General features: G+C 44.5%; 1 protein-coding gene across 2 annotated transcripts in view; it reads left to right on the forward strand.

Moving 5' to 3' along the window:
* Nucleotides 1–9,366, forward strand: part of BANP (BTG3 associated nuclear protein) — a 110,925-nt gene extending 101,559 nt beyond the window's left edge. For both annotated transcript variants that reach the window (XM_058034091.1, XM_058034093.1), the window contains exons 12-13: nucleotides 5,030–5,173; nucleotides 8,625–9,366. In XM_058034091.1, the coding sequence (XP_057890074.1) occupies nucleotides 5,030–5,173; nucleotides 8,625–8,696 (216 nt within the window). In that variant the 3' untranslated portion in view covers nucleotides 8,697–9,366. The remainder of the gene's footprint in view (nucleotides 1–5,029; nucleotides 5,174–8,624) is intronic.
* The last annotated feature ends 13,896 nt before the right edge of the window (nucleotides 9,367–23,262 follow it).

Here is a 23,262-nt window from a genome sequence, read left to right on the forward strand (position 1 = left end):
TTTCAAGCCAGGTTTGTATTTTCAGACAAGCAAGGATTTGCCACATTTGAATGGAAAGGAAACCATTCCTTCAGGAAGGAGGGATCCTCTCCCTCCTGGCTGGGTCGTGGCACTCACACATTTCCCACCAGGCAGATGCTGTGTGAGTGACCCTGAGGTATTCCTTGGACTGACCTCTCCTCTCCCAGTGCTGCTCACTTGCAGGAGTCTGCATCACCCATCTTTGACTCCTTCCTTGAGCATCACCCATCTTTGATTCCTTCCTTGAGCTCTTGCACTCAGCAGCTCCAGTTCAGGAAGATTTCCCTGACTCTGGAGTATTCTTCTCTGGATTATCCAGCCATTACTCAGTTGTACATTGAATAAAACCCAACAATAACATTCTTCTGGAAAAAAAAAATTAAGCCAAAGGCTTCTTTAGTATTGCTCAGAAGAGTGAATTATCCTAGAGATCTGGAATTGCCCATTCCTGGAAACTCTTCCTCTGGGAGGCAGTTCCATGGGTTTTGCTGTGCTTGCTGCTGGCACTGAACCATTTATGCACAACCTCTTGCAATTGTGCAGATTTGGGGACTCCTGAGGGACCTTAAAGCTCACCCAGATCCACCCCTGCCATGGGGACACCTTCCACTATCCCAGGCTGCTCCAAGCCCTGTCCAGGGAACACTTCCAGGGATGGGGAAGCCAGAAATTCTCTTGGAATTCCATTGCAGCACCTCCCCAGCCTCACAGGGAGGAATTCCTTCCCAATGTCCCATCCATCCCTGCCCTCTGGCACTGGGAGCCATTCCCTGTGTCCTCTCCCTCCATCCCTTGCCCAAAGTCTCTCCCCATCTTTCTTGAGGCCCTTTCAGGCACTGCAAGGTCACAGTTTGGTCTGAACCCTGAACAATCCCAGTTCTCCCAGGCTTTCCCTTAGGAGAGGTGCTCCATCCCCCTGAAGTGCAGGCTGGTTTTGGGAAGAGCCCTCAGACAACTCCAGAGCCATCCTGAGGAGCTTCCCTTGGAGCACAATTGCCTGGGAGGATCTCAGAGCAGGAGATGAGCCAGAGGAACCATCCAGATTTCCTTTCTTCCCAATATCCCCTCGAATTTGATACAGGGAATGAGATGAGGTAACTCCTGTTTCCATAACCAGTCATTTCTACTGAAATTCCATCTGCACTCAAACTGCCAATTAATTATAATTATAATTAACCTTTGCACGTGTGCTGGTTTCAAGTGGATTTTCAGTGGAAATCCGTGTTTGTATTTGATGCATTTGACATCATTGTTCAGGGCCTGAACCCTCCCTGCCAGAAATCAAAGCAAAGCCACACTTTGCCATCACTCCTCTCACTCCACCCGACCATGGCAGGCAGGAAAAGGGACATTTTGGGGACATTTTGTGGCTATAGGTTGTGTTCCTGCATTTGTCCAAGACAGGAAGGGAATCCTGACCATGGCAGGCAGGAAAAGGGACATTTTGGGGAGGTTCAGGTGGCTGCAGGATGTGTTCCTGCATTTCTCCAGGACAGGAATCCTGACCATGGCAGGCAGGAAAAGGGACATTTTGGGGACATTTAAGTGGCTCCAGGTTGTGTTCCTGCATTTCTCCAGGACAGGAAGGGAATCCCAAAGCTGGGATGGTTTATTCTTACACAATTAAAAAGTGCCCCTGCTACAAACACACTCTGGAATTCTCCTTTTGGTTTCTCCCCACTCTGTGGAGCTGAAATCAGTTTCCTTTTCCATGCCTGGGATTTTGGGGGATTTCCAGGAGGTGCTCCCTGTTCTGTGGCTCTGCTGGGGGTTCCCTAATGAAGCTTTGACAGATTTAAGGTCACTTTTTGCAAGGTTCCACTCAGCACTCCCAGAAATGCACAGCAGGGACAGTTCCTCCACTCTGAACTGCTTTGATTTATGCTGAATTTATTTTCATATCAGCACATTTCATGTCAGAAAGAAATAACAAATTTAGGTGCAAGTTGTTGTTGGGGAAGGAAAGGTCTCCAAGGAAGCAACTCATGAAATTCCCTCACTTTAAGAGCAGTGGATGCTTTTTATTTTTTATTTCCAGAGCAATTAATTGGGATATTAATGGGAATAAAGCACCTGAAAGCTCTTGCAGTGGGATTTTCTGCAAAGCCTTTATCCCACAACCCTGCATTTCCTTCAGAGAGGAATTTTTGAGGATGTGAGCCACTAAATGAATGTTTTGCTGGCATTAAATGCAGGAGATGGTTTTAGTTTAAGGCTCCAAAAGTTTCAGACTGAAAAGAATCAGGGACAGGGAGTTATCTTTTTGAAGAGAACTCTTATCAGCAGAGCTTCTTATCATTTGGAGGAGATGTGTTTGTCATTTGAATGTGTTTGGCCATCAGTGTCCCAGGATTTTCAGCTTCCAGAAACATCCACTCCTTCTGGGATTCCAAACCTCACTTTAGTTTAAAGAAACATCCCCTTTTACTGCATTCCTGCTGTAGAAATGGGGAAAAAACATGGAAAAAAGGCACCAAAATCCTAATATATCTTATTTTTGAGATTTTTATAGGTAGGCAAACACATGTGTTTGCTCAGATTAATAAAAGAGCTCACAACAGTAGCAAGAATGGCTCAAAAATGTGTTTAGAAGGTTTAAAATGTGTTTTAGAAGGTTCAGAAATGGGGTTTAGAAGGTTCAAAATGGGGTTTAGCAGGTTCAAAGGATGTGATAGAAATTTAAACATATTTGAATAATTTTGGAAGAAGTTGAAAGAAAATTTCTTACATTTTTATTCTTTTTTGAAAATTTCCCTTTCATGCCTTGGCAGTGGGATGTGAAATGGGAATTATTTGTTATGGGATAAAATGGAGTTGACATGGAAAGAAAGAGAACAGAGAAAGTAGATGGTTTTCATTATTAATATTCATTTTATTATGTTTTGTGTGGTAAATATCTCACTGAAGAAGGGTCAGAATAGAGAAATTTGGGAGATCAGTTGTTTTCATGTCCCAAATCACCAAGACAGAGGGAAGAAAAAGGGGGAGAGGAGAGGGAGGAAGCTGAAGAGAAAGGCAGAGATTCAGCTCAGTGGGATGGCACAGGGGCAGAATCCCAGAATCCTGGGATGGTGGGGCTGGAGGGGACGTTGGGGTCACCCCATCCCACCCCATGCCATGGACAGGGACACCTCCACTCTCCCAGCTGCTCCAACCCAAACTCCAGGACTCTGTGCTCGTGGGGTTGCTCAGTCACTCCCAACCCTTCTGAATATTCCAGCTGAGAAATAAATGGGGAAAAAAAAGTAATTTCAAACCTGCAGGGGCTCAGTGGGACAAAGGGTGATCCTGCCAGCATGGGGTGCTTCCAAAACTAATACTGTGGGAGGAGAGAATTCTGCTTGTTCCTTCAGAGCAGACTGGGACATCCTTGAGCAGCTTGGTGCTGGTGCTGTCTCAGAACACCCAAGATCCCAATAAAATCCTGACAACACCCTGGAGGTCATTGCTGCAGGTCACCTGCTCTTCCTCCCACGCTCCCCAGGGAAATTCGGGTCCATTCCCTCGTCCACGGCCACCCACCCTCTGATCAGCTGAGAAATCATCCTTTGGTCAGCAGAACCTTTGTGAACAATGTTATTTTTTGCTCTTTGTTCTCTTCTTTTGGTTTGAAAGATTCCTTTTGTTCATTGTGTTCAAATGTTTAGAAATCCCTCATTTGTGGCTCATAAAAGTTAAACCTGGATGTGGGGCTGGGTTTGAGAAATGCAAGGGGGACTTGTTATTTTTTATATATATTTATTTTATTCTGATTTTTGTTTCAAGAAGGGAATTACAATGAGTTTATCCCAAACCCATTTTGAGTGCTTTGAGATGGATCAGTTTTTCTGTGGGTTTGAGGCCTGTGAGGAACTTGTTGTCTTCTCCAGCCAAATGCAGATGGGATAAACATAAGCATTAATTAGGAATTCCTAAATCTACACCTTCCTATTGATAGGAATATAAACATTGCTGTAATGAATGCCTTGGCTGTGGGAAGGAATATCTTGGATTTGGGTGTTGCAGGAAAACCTTGCTCAGTGATTTCTGGTGGTATCACACTCACAGCAGGATCTGTCACTCTGTCCCAATTAACTTGTCAAAGTTAACATAATTATCAATCCCACAAGACCAAATGTACTGAGCATCCAGTATGAGAATCCATGTGCTCTGTGTTTAGTGGGAAACCCTGCTGGGAGCAGCTGGAACTGAGGGACAGCTTCTCTTGTGGTTCCTTTGGTGGGTTTTGGTGTTGGATCTGGACTTGTTTGGGTGGTTCATGGAGTGTTCCTGGTTGGGTTTGTTTGGGTGTTCATGGGGTGTTCCTGGTTAGATTTCTCTGGATGGTTCACAGGGTATTCCTGGTCTGGAAGATGGTCTGACCCAAATGTGAAGACAGTTAACCACACTTTATATGGAGTTCAGAGCAATGCACTAATGCAGTACAGGATTTGAAAAATACAAAGCTCTTCAGGCATCAGCCCTGCTGGGCAGGGTGCTGGGACCAGTTGCCCTCTGTGCTCCTCCTGATGCCTTGAGAGGCTGCCTAGAACAGGGGCTAGACAGAATTAAAGGAATAAAATAGACATTTATTAAAAGGTTTTCAAAGGATACACTTTGGACACTACAAGAGCCCAGCCAGGGCTACACCCAAGATGGACCCAAGATGGGCAACGTGTCATGAGTTTCCACATTTTTATGAGTTTTGGTCCATTTCCATATTGGGGTTAATTGTCCAGTCACAACTCCAGGTGATGCAGTCCCATCCTCCCAGTTTGCTCCCCTCCATTCCCTGTTGTTTGCACTTTTTGGGCTGAAGCTGCAGTGGTGTCCTTGGTTCTGGGGCTGGAAAAGGATTGCTCTGTGTGACTGAGCTGTGAGGAGAACTGCTGACACTTTGTACGGAATTCAGAGTCATGTACTAATGCAGTCCAGAATGTGAAGATATAAAAGCTAAAACTCAAACATCCCTGGCAGCCTGCCTTGGTGGCACTGCCCGCTCTCACCTGTCTCTCCTGCCCTCCCACAGGTGCTGCAGGGGGCTCAGCTGATCGCTGTGGCCTCGGCCGAGCCCGCGGCCGGCGGCGTGGACGGCTCCCCTCTGCAGGGCAGCGACATCCAGGTGCAGTACGTGCAGCTGACCCCTGTGACAGACCACGCTGCCTCCAGCCAAGTATGAGCCACCCCTCCTTCTCCTCTCCCTCTCCTCCTCTTCCCCTTCCCTCTCCTCCTCTTCCCTTTCCCCTTCCCCTTCCCCTTCTCCTCTCCACAGCTGTCAGATCTGTTGTGTATCTACCCACAACTACAAGCAGCTCATCATCCCCTTTCCAAACCATAAAACTCATCATTTATAATAAGAAACATCAATTTTTTTGAAGGTGGAAGTGATTCTTGATTTCTCCTGCTTTGCTGTCCTTGCTCAGTGCCTCTGGAGAAGTTATTTTGGTCATTGGTGTGTCCCTGAAGGCTGAGAGCCTCACAAAGAACAGCACCAAAAATGTGGCTGCAATCAGCCGAAAAGTATTTTCAGACTGAGGTTTCCCTCAGAAAAGTCATTCCTGTTCTGACAGCAGTTTTCCAGTTGTTTTGATCAACAGCAAGTCCAGTTGGAAGTGAACACTTGATCCTCTCTGCTTGAGGAGGAATTATTGGGGTTTTTTTGGTCGATTTTAATCAGTTTGAACAGCCGTGAAGCTGAGGCTAGAAAAAGTCTGTCATCAGCTTGAAGCTCTGGTGACAGCACCACAAAGCTGATTTAAACCAGTTGGAACACATTTTTCTGAATTTGGTCACACGTGGTTTTGAAAATCCCACTCTGTGGGCTTCTCCACGTGGTTGTGGAATTCTTTTTGCCTTGCCACTGCCCTTGTCAATATTTTATTTTTAACAGTGCTCTGGACACTGAGGCTGTTCTGCAGGGATTGTGCCTTGTTTTTTATGGATCCTCCATCACTGCTGCTCCTGTGGATTTAATAAATCCAAGAACAATGCAAACAACTCACATGAAACCAATGAAACAATCACCTGTGGGTAAACAATCTCCAAACGCATTCCAGAGGAGCAAAACACAGGAGAAGCAAATGAGATAAGAATTGTTTTCCTTTTTCTCTGAGGCTTCTCAGCTTCCCTGGAGAAGAACCCTGGCCAAAGGGATTTTTCAGAGAATGTGAATGCCACAGACAGTGGGGATACCCTGAGCTGGGAAGGACCCACAAGGACCATGACCCCAGAAAAGCACAGCAGGCAGTGAGAGCTGTTCCTACTCCAAGCCTGGAGAATTCCCACATTTCCCTCCTCAGGAAGGAAGTCTGGAGCAGAGCTCCCAAGAGCAGCAGCCCCCAGGAGCTGTGTTGGTAAAACCGTGTTGGTTTTACACTGTGCTGAACCCCAGAGCTTTCCAGGGAAAGCAGGGCAGGAATGGGACAGGAAAAGGGCAGGAAAGGAAAAGCAGACAAGCCCCAAAACAAGTCAGCCGTAAATGTTTCCTCACTTTGCACCAAGTGAAAACTGAAGGTCTGGAGAGGAGCTGGAGAAACCAACTTGGTGTTTGCACTGCTCTGAGTTTATCCATCCTTCAGGAGATTTTTTTGTGGATAAAAATATGGAATTTTCCTGTGGAGAAGGATCTCTCATCTGAGGGGAAAAGTCTTATCTGAGGGAAGGGAAAATCCCCTGACACTTCCACCTGCACTGCACTGCCACTTGCACCTGGTTCTTTGTCAAGGTGCTGAGAGGCTCCCAAGGCTTTTGCAGCTCTTTATCAATCAAAGCTCATTAAAGTGGAATTTGTTTTCCACCTGGGTTGGATTCTGTGCCAGTTCCCTCTTAGGAACAGCACAAATGTGGATTTATTTCATGTCTCACTACAAGGTACCAGTTTTCTGCCCTTTTTTTTCTTGAAGTGAATTCCTGCTCTGAGTTCAGCTGGAACAGATCAAAATCCACTTCAATTTTGTATTTTCAGTGTATTCATGAATGATTTTTGCTTGGCTTCTTTTCATGTTTTGACAGCAGTTTGCAAAGTCTAGAAATACAGAATATTTGGATTAAAATTCTGTGCTCAGATGCAATGCTGGTGGTAAATTTTGTTAGATTTGGAAAAAAACCCACCATCATTCCAAATATAAATTCTTGTAATCCCTTCAGGTCTGAGGTTGGATCAATATTTGGTGTTGCTGTTGTGCTGATATTTGATAATTCTATTTACTCAATACACTTTCCCTCTAAATGGGAAAGAAAACTTTGAGGATTATGTAAATTTTTTGTGGTATCCAATTTAGCAATCTCATAGATTTATTCAGCACCTTGGCATGAATTTATTGAACTTTTAAGCAAACACAAAATGCCCTTCAAATTAAACAAGGAAAAAATTCCTGTAGCCAAATGCAATCACTGGCAACAAGGCAGAGGAAAATAAATGAATTTAGGAGCAGCATTTTAGGATTTTGAACTTCTGGTGTTTTAATTTGAATAATAAATAAGCTGGGACTGTGTAATAAAACCTAGAATTTGGGAATTCTGGTGGATTTTCTCCCCTTGTGGATCTTTTGGCAGGTTCAAGGCTGGAGCACAAAGCAGAACCTCAAATGATGCTTTTTCATCACCAATATCCTGTCAGAGAGAGAATTCAGTGGCCAGGGTGTTGCACAGAGCATCATTTAGAGGTGTTTATGAGGGAAAATCCAGCATCTCTGGAATGATCTCTGGATTTTTTCAGAGGGAAAAAATCCTGAAATCCTTGCCCTGGGCTTGGAATTCTGTCCGTGCTGTGATGGCTGCTGGCAGGGGAAGCTTTTTTGGGTGTGAGGGGCTCTGTGCAGGCCAGTGCAGCTGCTCTGGGCAGGTGCTTTCCTGGCTCACAGAAATTTGGATTTTCCCTCCCTTGTTGTTCCTGGTAGGCAGTGAGTTGGTTTGTAAAGAGATTTTTGCTTTGGAGGTTTCAGTCAGTTGTGCTCCCTTGTAGTTCTTCCTGGTTTTCCTTGGGAAGTGAGGAGAGTCAGGTCAGCAGGAGGGATTTCCTGAGGAAAAGTTGTGCTGTGTCTCTTCACCCTAACCAGGGAAAGGCTGCAGGGGGGAAAATCAGCATTTTTAGACCCAATCCTGCTCCAACTGAGAAATTCCAAGGACAAAACCAACAGGTGATTTCACCCCCAGCAGCTCTGGCACTGCAGAACTCCTTCCTCTCTTCTCCATGCTCATCCTTGGTGCCCTTCTCAGCTCCCTGTTCCCAAAATCCCTCTGTTGGGATGAGCCTTCCACAGCTTCAGTTTGGTGCCAGACTCTGAATTTATTTCCTTTATTTGGAGCTGGTTCTTTTCCTGGGAAGAGAGAGGGAATAATTGCCTTGGTGCCACTCATGATTTTGTAGATGTTTATCATAACTGCATTATTTCAGCTTCCTCATTAGGCTTCATGGAGGCTCTTGATGTTATTTTTGGTGCCTTTGTGAGTGTGTTCCCATTCCCACTGTCACAGAGCCCACATCCATGCGGATTTTGCTTTGGAATTTTTTCCACTGGAATTCACAAGAACTTTATATTTGTATAATAAGCTCTCATTCTCTTGGTTACACCAATAAAAATCACTTTTGGATTGATTTCCTGCTGTCCCATTCCCCTTTGCAGGGCACTGATTCCCTTCAATCAGCAATCCAGCCAGAAATGCAGATAGAACACGGAGCCATCCAAATCCAGTGAGAGGACTGAGGAATGTTGGGGAGCTGGCAGTGAACTCCAGCCAGAAATGGAGAGGGAAGGGCTGGAAAAACCTCCCAGACCTCAGAACCTCCAGCCATGCCCTGCTCCCCCTCACCTGGGATAATTCCAGCTTCACTCAGAGCTGCATCACGACACCAACCCAAGTCCTGGCCTTCAAAAAAACCCCGTGGGCTGCACTTAAATCCACTCAGAGAGGACAGAGCAAATCTTTCATGGGGAGAGGCAGAACTGCATCCAAACTGTGAGACTCCATCCCTGGCCACCCCGTTGGTCCCTCCTGTGCAAATGGAATGTCTGCAGATGTTTGGGTATTGCTGCCCTGCAGTACCTGCTTTGCCACCTAGGGAAAGCTCCAGAGCTCAGATATTTTTCACTGTTGGAACAGTCTTTTTTTTTTTTTTTTTTTTTTTTTTTTGCTATGGTGTTTATAACAAAAAAAAAAAAAGGAAAATATTTAAAAAAAGGAAAAATCCCTTGACGGCAACTCTTGGCCTTTTGCTGGTGTTTTCTGTTCAGTGTCATGAAAACTGTATTTGCAGAAGACTAACACTTTTGTTTGTACTGTTGCTTAACTACTTTTCTAGGGGAAAATGCTTTAAAAATGCTGTAATTACGCATTTCTAATGAAAAATAAATGTGTATTTATGAATAGTGCAGCTCTAAGTTGCTCTGCCTTGGGAATGAGTCCGGGTTGGCTGGGCAGGAATGTCCTGGAGGAGCTGGGGATGGATCCACATTCAGCCTCTAAGGAAGAACCCAATCTCAGACATTTTATTTTCTAAATTCCCAATCCCAGACCCTTTTATTTTCTAAATTCCCAATCCCAGACCATTTTGTTATCTAAACTCCCAGTGCAAGAAAAATGGGATAACTGAGTTTTTGAGTGTGCGAAATGTAATGAATTTATGAAATAATTTTATGTAATGTGAACAATTCTGAGCTCTCTCCCTTCCAGTTCCTCCTGCCTCCTTTGTCCAACAATTCCCCAGAGTGGGATCCATCTATCTGAATCCAAGATCCAGGTGAAATCACCTTTAATTTAATACAGATTTTGACAAAGCATCATTGTCCCATTTGCTAATACTGAGTGCAAAGGAAACCTGTTTCCTGTCACCTGGTTATTTTAATGATGCATATTTTGGAAAATAAGTTTTGGAAAATAAGAGTTTGATAAATAGGGTTTGGAAAACAGAGTTTGGAAAATAAGAGACGGAGGTGTTGCTTTGTATTTGATTTCCAGCTGATTTCCCACAGGGTCATTCCCAATATATGGCTCATAAGGCATTTAATGAATTGATAAATGAGGTATGGCCACAAATCTCACGAGTTGAAATCCAGGATAATTTGAATTTTTAATTTTTTTGTTACCAAAGGAAGGGTTAAGCACCCCCAGCTTCTGGGAATGTTGTCCCTGGTAAGTGTTACACTTTCTATAAATTCCTCCTTCTCTTTAGGATATTTCTTGACACAGAAGCACGATGCAGACAACCACAGCTTGTGGAGCTCGGGGTCTGCAGCAGGCCAGGAATTTGGCTGCTCTTCAGCTCCTTTTTCAGTGCTGTTCCTCAGCCTGGGGGAACTTTGAAGAGCTTGGCGCCCAAAGAGAGGCCTAAAAATAAAGTCAGGCCTGGACATTTCAATAATCATGGAATCATGGAATGGTTTGGGTGGGAAGGGACCTTAAGGATCATCCAAATCCACCCCCTGCCATGAGCAGGGACACCTTCCACTATGCCAGGTTATTCCAACCTGGCCTGGGACACTTCCAGGGATGGGGCAGCCACAGCTGCTCTGGGAAATCCATTCCAGGGCTCCCCACCCTCCCAGGGAACAGTTCCTTCCCAATATCCACCCATCCATCCATCCATCCATCCATCCATCCATCCATCCATCCATCATCCATCCATCCATCATCCATCCATCATCCATCCATCATCCATCCATCCATCCATCCATCCATCCATCCATCCATCCATCATCCATCCATCCATCCATCCGTCCATCCATCCATCCAACATCCATCCCTCCATCCATCCATCCATCCATCCATCATCCATCCATCAATCCATCCATCCATCCATCCATCCATCCATCCATCCATCCATCCATCCATCATCCATCCATCCATCATCCATCCATCATCCATCCATCCATCCATCCATCCATCCATCCATCCATCCATCCATCCATCATCCATCCATCCATCATCCATCCATCCATCCATCCATCCATCCATCCATCCATCCATCCATCATCCATCCATCCATCCATCCATCATCCATCCATCATCCATCCATCCATCCATCCATCCATCCATCCATCCATCCATCCATCCATCCATCCATCCATCCATCCATCCCTGTCCCCAGTTAGAATCCATTCCCTATGTCCTGTCAGGTAGAGTTGAGAATTCCCCTCCATTCCTCTGCTTTGTGAACTCAATTTTGTTCTCTTTGCATTTTCCAGCTGAAGTTCAGGAGGAGGTTGAGCTCAGGAGACTTCAGCACAGAGCCAGCGATTTCAGTGAGTATTCCCTGTCCCTGCTCCCTCTCGAGGGTTTGGATCTGCTTGTCCAGACAGGAAATGTCTCCTGGAATGCTGGATATATTTTCCAGGCTGTGCCACCACAAATAAATCATTCCCCAAGTGAGTAATTCAGGGATGGATTCCTTCCTGGGAATGTCTGTGACATTCTGAGCAGGGTGAAGGCACCTTCACCTTGAGGTTGTACCAGAACCATGCACAAACCAGGTTTTCCTGGCATGATTTTGGTGAAATATTTTGGTGTTCAGTTTTTCTGCAGGGGAAGAGCCTCTGGTTGCCCTCCTTGGCCCTGTTGGTTATTTTTAATATTCAGTTCACTAAAGCCATGACCATTTATCCTGATTTTTACTAAAATTCTCTCGGTGGACCATTATTAAGACCCTTCAGATCATTTAATCTTGAATTCTGTCTGAAAAAAAGAATCCTTAAGGGTTTCCTGATTAAAGCTAAAATATTCTGGTTTGATGAATTGTACAACAAGAAATCAGTCCCAGAAAAGTGAGGGATGTGGAGAATTTCTTTCTGCTTTTTCTTCCCTGTTAGTTTTATGTATTTTGTCTTGCAAAACAAATCTATAAAAACCATCACCCTCCTGTGACCCAAATAAACGAGAATGTCCTTGTGAGCTGCATTTTCAGGCATTTCTTTGCCTGTAAAGCAAAGAATTCCATCCAAAAATAAAAAAGTTGCTCTGATGCTTGTCTCTGTGGTGGAGCTCCTGCTGTGTGGAGATCCCCTGGTGGCCCTGGGGTTTTTACCCAATTCCTGAATATGGAGTTTCCTGTTGGAAAAACACCAGGAGAAAACCAATCCTTACAAAAAACCCCAAACCTGAACCACTGTGGGATCTCAAACCCCTGTTAGAAATCCATTCTCCTGCTGAATTCCCAATTATCCAGAGCTGCAGATATGGAGCTGGAGCTGGAATGGGGCAGGAGCTGTTTCCCATTATCAGGGATAAGAATGTTCCTCCCATTGCTGCTGATCCCAGAGCTCTGCCGGGAGCTGGGCTGGTCCAGAGGAGCCCTGGGCACTCAGAGCTCATTTCCTGGGATGGAGCTGGGAATAAGGGAATCACTGAGCTGGGAAAAGTCAGCCCCTGGCACACAGCAATGCCTCCCACCCCTCAAGGATCCCCAAAAATGGGAATTTCGGCAGGAGGAGCCGTGCAGAGCCCACAGTACAAGGCAGGGCTCAACTCTCCTCTTTCTCAAGGTGATTTTTAATAAAATCTTGGATAAAAACCCATTTTCCCCAATTTGTGTCTCATGCAAAGTTAAATCCAGCAGCAATATCTCCTTTGTTTAACTTATTTTGCCTTTTTTTAAATTCTATTTCTCTAAGTTTTCTCCTCTTGGTTTTCCTTCAATTTTTCCTTTTTGTGCAAAGGAAAAAAAAGTCTTCTAGTGATAAATAGTAAAATTTCATATTTTGGGCAGAAAATATATCTTTTATATATTTTACCTATTTTATTCATCATATGGATTTTTTGATTAACCAACAGGCAGGGAAAAGTTCTGTAGATCTGGTCCCTCTGTTTAATCTGTTTTGGGTGTTTAATTAAACTGCCCAGTTCCAGCTCTCCATCAGGTTTCTGATGAGATTTTATTTTATATAATTGTTATAATTAATATAATTCATACAATTTTCCAGTAAATGGATTATTCCAGATTTTTCCTGTGAGTTAAAGTGGTGCTGAAACACAACAACAAAAACCTGGATGGAAAACTGAATTTAGGCAGAGCTCATTGTCCCTCAGTGTTCCATGACCTGGACTTTGATGGGATTTCAAAAAATTACCATAAAAATGAGAAATGTCCCTGCTTCCCTGCTTTTCTTAGGGAACCTCTGGGATTTCTGTTTTCCAGATGCACAGGGCTTGGCTGCCTCTGGAGCAGGGAAATCAAAGGGACTTTGCTGTTTGGCTGTTGCCACAGGGACAGAGCTCTGCTGCCCAGGGACTGAAATGATTCCAGCTGGGAGTGATGGACTCTGCATTCCCTTTGCCTTGTGGGAAAAGCAGGAAAAAAATGGGAGGTGTCCAGCACTGCCTGAGCAGCTGAAAGGTATGCTTCAGATATATATATACATAATTTATATTAATATTTTAAATATATTTATATTTATATACAATTGTATATAGTTATTTATATTTATTTTTATAACTATATGTATTTATATATTTATTTATATTGATTAATTTAAATATTTTAAAATATATACACCACATATTAAATATAGGTATATTTATTTTCATATTCACCATATATAAATTATAAATTTCTTTATATATATAAATGTGTACAATATATAATATATAGTATATAATTTATATAGACACAAAATGTATATAATATCTATATTAATTTTTATATATGCACCGTGGATACTGTGTATATTTATTTTTATATTAATACATCATATATACAACATATATTTACATTTATACACACCATATTTATATTTATAGTTGCATTTATATTTGTATTTGTATTTATATTTGTAGTTGTAGTTGTAGTTTAGTTATATTTAGACCATTTTTTAATTTTTATTTTTATATTTATTATATTCTATTTCTATTTTATATATTTATAATAATAAATATTTCTATAATAATACTATCCATAGTATTATCAATAATTTTTTTTTCTATATTTAGAAACCCCATGCTTAGCTGCATTCTGAATGCCATGAATCAGGAAAAACTAAAGCAATTTTAGCCCTTAATTTCATGCACAGGGAAGATGATTTTTACTGGGCTGATTTAACAGCTCCCAAAATTCCCCAGTTGGAAATCACAGCCTTTGGTGCTAATTAGGAACATTTTCAGTCAATATCCAGATTTTTCCCTGCAGTTCCCATGTGGCACTGAAGCCAAAGTGAGCCCTCAGGTGATGGCACCAGGAATTCTGCTGGTTCCAGTTTGGGTGGAACAGCAAATTCCCAGTTTGGTTCCTTTTCTCCCCAAATTCCTGCTCCCAGCCCCTCCAGGGGCTTCTCTCAGCCCCATCCCATGGGATTTGTCCTGGGGCCATCTGCCTTGCACAATTCCTGGGATTTTACAGCCATTGCATGACTCAATCCTCCCTCAACTCTCTTAATCCCCCTGCTCTAATGGGCTCCCTGCTCTCCTCAGCAAAACCAGCAGAGAAATTAAAGAAAAAAAAAAAAATCCAAATGTTCAGAAAAGAGGAGGAGGGAGGAATCCAGGGAAAAGCCAGGCAAAAAAACCGAGGAGCAGTTTGTTGGTTTGGTTGGATCCCTCCCTCCTTTTCCATGCTCAGGTTGCCTTTCCCTCCTCTCTGCAGCCCAGGGAGGGGGTTCCTGGGAAATTCCTCATTTTCTGGCATGAAACAGCTCCCCAGATTTCCTCGGTCACCCCAGGAGCAGCAGGAGGAAGAGGTAGGCAGCGGAGGGGAGCGGCTTGGGGGCGATTTTCGATCTTTTTTCCTTTCCCATTTTGTTTATCCCTTGCTGGGTTTTGAAGGAGTCTGTAAACATCTGGGGGGATTACATCTGGTTTGGGTTCTGCCTGAAATTCCTGGGGGTTTCGTTCAGTTGAGCGTTAGAACGAAACCAGCGGCTCCTCTGGCAGGTTCTGCCTCAGGATTTTCCAAAAATAAACTCTGCATCCCCACTCGTCCCCCTCTGACACTTCCCTGAGATTTCATGGAAGCTTTCTTGTGTGGCAAAGAGCTCAGGGAGCCTGGAGCTCAGTGACAAGAATGATTTCCTTTTATTTTCCATATTGTAAAAAGTGGAATGTCTTAATTTTCCTGCCAGAAAAACGAGTTTGTGGGACTATTCCCTTAAAAACTTCGGAATGTTTTTGCATGGATTGACAGTTTTCCGTGCTGCTCCTTTCTTTGAGCAAACACAATGCTCTTGGCACTGATAAAATCCATTGATAGGAAGTGGTTTAAGATTTTGAGGTGGGGTTTTTGTGTTTGGTTGTGGTTTTATTTTGGGATTCACCTGTCTCATTCCTTGCTCCGATCCCAGCTTGGTGCTGCACAGGTGTCCTGGGATTTAAGGTTCCCTCAGCCTCTGGGCAGCTTTAATCCATGTGCAAATCCATCAAGTTGAGAGTCAATTAAAAATCTCATTATTGGAGTTTTGCTGTTAGGAAGAAAAACTGGGGGAGAGCTTTTCAGTTTGGGCAGGGAAGGAACTGCAGGGGAAATCCAGGTGGGAATTGAGGCAGAGGGATTGGCAGTGTGTGGAGGAGGAGGAGGAGGAGGAGCAATGCCCAAACAACTCTGAAGTGGAGGATTCCTCATCTTCAGGTCCCTTCTGCCACTGCCAAATGTCACCAAGTGCAGCCCCATGGTGCCACCAGGTGCCTTGGGATGGAAATGGGAATGGGAATGGGATAGGAATAATAGGAATAGGAATAGGAATGGGAATAGGAATGGGAATGGGAATAGGAATAGGAATAGGAATAGGAATAGGAATAGGAATAGGAATAGGAATAGGAATAGGAATAGGAATAGGAATAGGAATAGGAATAGGAATAGGAATAGGAATAGGAATAGGAATAGGAATGGTGTGCAGCAGCCTGGGCTGGGTGTGCAGGGCTGATCCCAAGGGATGCCCCTGGATCTCTACAGTCCAGGGTCACTGGATCCATTCCCTGGCTCTGTCCCTCTGTTCTCTCCCTGTCCCAAAAAGCACCACCCAATAATGTGGGAAATATCCTGAATTTAGAGAATCAGGGATCATTCAGATTGAAAAGACCTTTAGGGCCATCAAGTCCAGCCATCCCCCAGCACTGCCAAGGCCAGAGCTGGACAACCCTTCTGGGGAAGAAATTGTTCCTAATATTGAGGAAATAAATGTCTTGCTCCCTTGAAGTTCTCAAAGTAGGAAGGTTCAGTTGGGCTAAAAGTGCTTTTTAGTGGGTTCTGACCAGAGGAACAATGGGTCCTTGTCTGTGGGGGACAGCAAATTTCTGGCTGGAAATCCACTGATCAACAGTGTAATAAAAAAAATTGAGATAAAAGCAATTTTTAAAAGCCTTGAAACCTTTGATCCTTTAGGGCTGGTTTCTGAAAATCCAGAATTAAAAATATCATAATTAAAAAGAGCTTTCCTACAGCACAGAGTTAATAAGCAGAGAACACCCAAGAAAACACTGATTTTTCTCTTAAAATGCCCCCTTCCCTCTTCCTTTTGTCCCTGAGATTTTAGTGGTACTGACCAGACAGACCCTTCCAGCAAAAGGAGAGTTAACTCCTGGAGAAAGGGGGTGGAGAGGGAATCCCAGCTTGGAACTTGAGACTTTCCAGCTGAGAAAGAAAGATTTGGAGATGCAGACGTAATCCCAGAGCTCTGCAATCAGCTCCCTGTCAAAGGAAAAGCACATTAAAAACTGCCCAGGGCACTGGGAGCAGGGCAGGACAGGAGCAGCAGTGCCACCACCTCCTCCAGGGTGAGTAGGGAAAAAATTCCCATCTAAACTCTTGGAAAATGGGTGAAATATTGGGAATGGCTGGGTGGGAAGGTCAGGAGCAGAGGTGAATTCAGATTGTTGGGTTCCAGATGCAATAGGTGATCTCTTCATTCAGGTTTTCCTGAGCTGGGGGGGGTCTGGAGCACAATCTCTGCTCTTTCCTGCTGTAAATCCAAAATTCCCCATGAGCTGCCAAGGACTGCAAACAAACTCATGGAGTGGGAATGCAAATTTGTGTGGATTTCCTCTCAAAGTGGCAGCATTTGGATTTGTGTGGCTTAACTCCTTCAGCCTGAGCTGCTCTCCTTATCTGCTGCTCCAGTTGCAGGGTTCCAGGTAATCCCTGCCTTCAGGATGGGCTTTCCTGAGCCTTGGAGCATCCTGCTGTAGCTCCACACTTTGTTTGCTGCCTGTGGGATGCTGCACTGAGTGGGGGGTTCCTGCTCCAGAGCATCCAAGGATTTTCTGATTGATCCAGACACCACAAAGGATGGGAAGAAGGAAGAGATGCTGCAGCTTTGCTTTGCAAGCCTGCCAGGTGCATGGGGATGGGATGTTCCAGCTGCTGTGTGATTTATTGCAGAGTTTTTATTGATATTATTATTAATAATGTTGATATTTATGGAGCAGTTCATGGTTAACACACTCATCTCCCCGAACTGTTTCACGCTGGGTTTGTGGGGCTGTGTTTGTGAAATGCCTGTTTTCCATTACAAAACTGGGAGATAAACGAAGATGACAGTCACATTTTCCTAACATAAATTTCTCCCTTTCCCTGTGCTCCTTGGAAACCATAAATTCCAGCAGCCTGGCTGCCTGCTCCAGACATCAAAAGGCCCTGGGTTTACAAGGCCTGCTTGCCTGGGTCAGGTCCTGTGCAGGAGAGACACAGATGATCCAAATCATGCACATGACACCAGAAAGCTGGGATGGGAGCAGAGTGAAAGGAGGAAGCTGGACATTGTGGGAGGGGGAGGAAAATCTCCTGAGAGAACTTGTCTCAGCTGATGCAGTTCAGGTGGTGGGGAGAGATTTCCCTGCTTTTTCTGGCCAGTCAACATCTTCCTGTTTTCCTGCTCCTGCCCTAAATGTTTTCAGCCCTAAGAGCTCAACCTTTTGAGCTGAAACTCGTGGCCAAGCTGTTGTCTCATCTCATCTCCATGAATGCAACATCCTTTGCTCTTGGCAGGCGGGACCTGCCTTTTGCCCAGATCACATCCATTCACAAACTTCCTCTCCTTGGCTTCTTCTTCCCTGGCACATCAAACACTCAGCAGGACTTTTGCTGTCCTCACCCCACATCCTGCTCTCATGTCAACCTGCTCCTTCCCCCCTGCTGCCCCTTGCCCTTGGAAGCATTGAAATTGCTTTGGAATTTTGCATTTTCACTGTTTGGTCCTCCAAAATTTCAATGCAAACAGTGAAAATGCAAAATCCCAATGCAATTTCAATGCTTCCTTTAGTCCCATTCCCTGCTTCCCTGGACCTTCTGCCCTCTGAGCTTGGAGCATCCTTCCTCATGCAGCACCCACCACCTTTTGGTGGGATATTGAGAGTATTTCTTCCATGAATCCAGCTCTCATCAGCTCAGAGCTCTGGATCAGTGATATTTCTCTTTTTATTATAATTATGCTAAGAATAAACATAATTACCTTGGAATGATGACATTGAATAAACCCAAGGCTCAAGTTACAGATGAGAAACCTTGTTCTGGGTTTTGCTCTGCTTTAAAAGCTTCTCTGTGCCTTGAAGAGCAGCTCAAACCAACTGAGCTGTTGAAATAAACCCTTTTTCACATCTTCAACCTGCTGGGTCCTCATCAACACAGGGAAACCCTCAGTAACCAACACCCCAATGGGTAAGAACAAAGAATCCTGAGGCATATTATTTTGGTCCATTATTTTAGGTCTTAATAGCTACCATAAATAAATTTGGTTTCTAAATAATAAAAATTAATATAACAACAACAACAACAACAATAATAATAATAATAATAATAATAATAATAATAATAATAATAATAGTAGTAGTAGTAGTAGTAGTAGTAGTAGTAGTAGTAGTAGTAGTAGTAGTAGTAGAAGAAGAAGGAGAAGGAGAAGACGAAGAAGAAGAAGAAGACGAAGAAGAAGAAGAAAAAAAAGAAAAATTACTTGCTTCCACACAGAACCAAGGTCTAAAATCCACTCTTTTCCCTCAGCCATCTCTCTTAAACCCAGACATAAAATTCACTTTTTCTTCACCATCTCTCTCTTAAACCAGGTCTAAAATCCACTCTTCTCCAATCCCTCATCCACCTCTTTTAATCCATACATAAAATCCCCTTTTGCCTCATCCACCTCTTTTAAACCAGACGTAAAATCCATTTTTCTCTTATCCACCTCTTTTAACCCAGACATAAAAATCCCATTTCCTCATCCACCTCTTTTAACCCAGACATAAAATCTCCTCCTTTCCCTCATCCCCCTCTTTTAACCCAGATATAAAATCCACTCTTTTCTCTCATCCACTTCTTTTAACCCAGGTATAAAATCCCTTTTTTTACTGCCTATGGATGTTCCCCTTCCCTCAGTGCTCAGCCCCAGGGTGAGGATTTGGCTGCTGGCTCAGCATTCCCATGTCCTGCTCCTGCTGCTCTTCCCAAGCCTGGACTGGGACCTTTCCTAAGGAAATTTCTGGCTCCTAAACCTGGACTGGGACCTGTCTGGGTCCTGAGCCTGGATTGGGACCTCTCCTAAGGAACTGTCTGAGTCCTGAGCCTGCCAAGAGGCAGCTCCTGCCTGGGACACATGGAGAGTGGCAGTGTCTGACCTTTGCAGCTCTCTCTTGGGAAAGGGGAGGCAAAAAAAGGCAAGAAATAAAGCAAACAAAACAAGGAACAGCTCTGCAAGTGCCAGAAGCAAAAGTCAGTACAGATAGCAAGTTGTTGGGGTTTTGTTTTCCCTATTCTATTTTTAATCTTCTCAGTTTCATTTTTCTCTGGAGCTCGTGGAAAGGAGGAGTTTCTGGATGAGGAAAAGTGACTGAACTTGTGCTGAGACAGAAATAATCTGGGTAATCAGTGCAGGGAAGGGGACACAAAACTATGTGACAACTGAGCTGAAGTTTGGGCAAATCTCTCTTTGTCTGGGACATTTTCCTGCTTTTGCTGAGAGCTCCAGCCACAGATCCAATCTCAGGGCAGTGTTATTACAAGAATTCATCTCTGAAAGCCCAGCAGAATTTGTTTGGATTACTAATTTCCTCGAGGCCTGGGGATAAGCTGGAGTGGAGGAAATGCACGGGTTAGCACACAGGGTATCCAGTTGCAGGGTCTCTGAGGGGTGGGAAATCACTTCCCAAACGTGCCTAATAGTCCTGGAGTGCAGAAATTATTAGTGCTGATTACACCCTGAACCAACAAACCATCAAAGCAGATCCCAGCCAGGGATGTGGGTGCTGAAAGAGCAGGAAAATGGATGGGACAGAGGGGAGATAAAGGCTCCACGCTGCTCTTGCTGTGTTTGTCCCTGGCTAGAGCCACATCAGTGGCTAAATTACATTTCTTTCAGCAAAGCTCTTAATGAGGAGCTTGTAATTGCCAGCATGGAGGAGTCATGTGTGGCTCTCATCCAGTTCTCTCCTTTTTGGGACCCTTGGAAAGATGGAAACCAGCTCGGTTTTACCTTCAGACTGATACTGGATGTCCTGGCTCTGGATGTGACAGGTCCAGTCCTTGCTGTCCCCTCCACAGGGGATGTGGTGACACTGCTGCTCACCCCCCTCAGGGTGTGGGGAGGGCCAGAGATCCAGGGGCAGCCCAGCCTCTCTGGGAAATCCATCCCAGGGAGAAACTGATAGGAATTGATGATGGCTTTTTCCTCAGAGACCCCAAATCACCACCTTAAATCAAAAATATCCCAGGAGAAACAGGAAACTCAGCAAGGCCTGACTCAAACAGAGGGATTTTTCTGGAGAATTTGAACTGAATCCCTGCAGGACCTGCCCTGAGTCCTGTCCATCCCCTGGGTGGTGCAGGGGCTGCTCAGACTGTGGGTGACTGTCCCTGGGAACAGCAGCACCCCCAGGTGACAATCCCCAGGTGACAATCCCCAGATGGGACATTCCCCAGGTGACAATCCCCAGGTGACAATCCCCAGGTAACAATCCCCAGGTGACATTCCCCAGGTGGGACATTCCCCAGGTGGGACATTCCCCAGGTGACATCCCCAGGGAATGGCATCTGCCCTGGAAAACCTTGGAGATGGAGAACACTCATGAGGAGGTGGCACCTGTGGCTGACCCAAGGGGGTTTGGTGCTCACGTGTCTGGTTTCATGGAATCCATGTCTTACAAACAACATCCAGGGGAAATCCTGGAGAATTTAACAGAATTCTCACTTTTTCCCAACCCTCCTTTGTCAGTTTAATGTTTGAGGTGCAGCTTTGTCCCAGACAAACCACAAACCCGATTCTGGTCCTTCTCCCCAGGAATTTGTGCTGTTCCACCTGGAAAACCAGGATTCCTTCAGGAAACTCCTTCAGGAGTGAGGGATCTGCAGAGCTCTCAGCCCCCAGGGCCTCAAGGTTAGTGGATTTTCTGTTGAATCCTTTTAAAAACCACTGGGACTGCAGCAGGATGGGGAATTATTGTGGAGGTTAAATATCCCTTGCAAGGAACCTCACAAGGATGTGGAAAAGTGGTTCCAAAAGCAAGGTAAGCAGAGGAATCTTTATTTTCCCTAATTTATTCTTTCTCCACCATCCTGGATGGAAGAGGAGCCTAGGTTTGTTTACACCTTGCATAATTATTATGAAAATGGTTTTTTTTCTAATGATTGGAATTTGTGTAAATTGACAATATCACAAAGGACAGGGTGAGAAAGAGCAACTCCAGAGCTGGGTGTTAATTATTCTCCTGTTAAAGTCTGCTGTTGAGTTTGTGTTATTTGTGTTTAATCACAGCTTTAAGGAAAGGTTTCAGCCCTTCCAGGATTGAGGGAGTTTCCTGAATCTCTATCCAGTTCTGGGTTTTCCTTGCTCAGATCACCAGAGTTTGGATTTTCTGTTATTTCCTATTTTATCCACATTATTTTAGAAGATGCAGTGCAGAAAAAGGAGGATTTCATGCAAATTAAGGAGTGAGGAGGAGAAAATCCAAATTTTTGGCTCTGGGAACTCCCAGGGTTTCCCTGTGGAGACAGGGAAGTGAAAAGAAGCAGAAAAGGAAAATCCAAGGCAGGGAAGGCACTTTCCCATCCATCCCTCCCACTCCAGGGTAGGAAAAGCACAAAAAGTCAGAAATGGTAAGGACAGAATTAATTTTTAATTTGCTTTCCCCAAATTTTAATAACCCCCAATGCTGTTAATGATCCATTTCTATTCCTCCAAAGAACAGAACTATTAAACTTCCTTTTTTCTAACCCCTCTATTCAGGGGGTTAAACATTCTCCCAGGTGCTATTCCAAAAAAAGAGCAGGCATTTAAACTCCAGGAATTTCAGTCTGCAGGACAAAAAAAAAGAGACTTATTTGAAGCTTGGGTAGGTCTGGATTTTCAGTGTCTACAACCTCCCTCCCCCCTAAAATAACACTTCAACCATGGTGAGGGAAACCTTGGGCCAAGTTTTACAACTTAACCACATGCAGAAGTGCTTATGCAACTGCTGCCTTCAAAATGAACTCAGGTTTCAGGCAAAAAAGGAGAGTTTTGGGACACTGAGGGTGTCAGACTGGTCTGGACATGTGCTGGCACCTTTGGGGGCTTCACACCTTGGCTTCTGTGCTTTGTGGTGGTGCCAGGAGGGAGCTCAGAGGGTTTTCTGTGTCTCCCTGGGTGCCATTTAAGGTTGGGCAGGAGGGAACTTTAGGAGATGAGCAGCACCTCCTCGAGTTACTGTCTGCAGGTTAAAGCAATGGAGAAATATAAAAAAATAAAAAAATAGAGAGATATAAAAAACCCAGGCCCTTTTCTCCAGCTGGTTCCATCTGTGTGGTCTGCTCTGTTGGGGAATTGCTGCTCTGGGAGATCCACAGCTCCCAGAGGGCTCAGGGAGATGTTTTGGAGGGGTTCATCAGCTTTTTTCTTCTGGACACCTCAGAATTTGGTGCCTTTGAGGCTCTGGTGTCCCCGTGGCCTTTGGATGTGTCTGTGCCACAGAGCCCCCAAAAAGGAGCACAGGACCAAGACAAAGAGTGAAAGCAGAGGCCTGGAGCTGGAGTCTTGGCTTTTCCCCAGCCTAATGGATATTCAGGGCTGGCCTGGAGCTCTGGGATTAGCAGAGTTGTTTTCCTCAGGGGTTTGGGGAAATCTCCAGTTTGGCTGCTCCAAGACCGGTTCCGGCCCCGTCTCGTGACGGGTTCATCCCATGAGCAAGAGCAGATGATAAATCCATCACCTCCTGAGATTCTCTACTTTGTGTTCCTTTTTTCCCCTTTTTCATTTCACACAATGGCACCAGGGCCTTCCAGAGGGAGTTTGCAGCTTCCAAAGGAACGGGATGGAGTTAATGGGAGTGCTGTCGGCCTCCCCTCAGTGGCAGCAGATTAAAAATCATTAATTACAATTAGTGGGA

The sequence above is a fragment of the Melospiza georgiana genome, chromosome 14 (assembly GCF_028018845.1).
Source record: "Melospiza georgiana isolate bMelGeo1 chromosome 14, bMelGeo1.pri, whole genome shotgun sequence".
Classification (NCBI taxonomy): domain Eukaryota; kingdom Metazoa; phylum Chordata; class Aves; order Passeriformes; family Passerellidae; genus Melospiza; species Melospiza georgiana.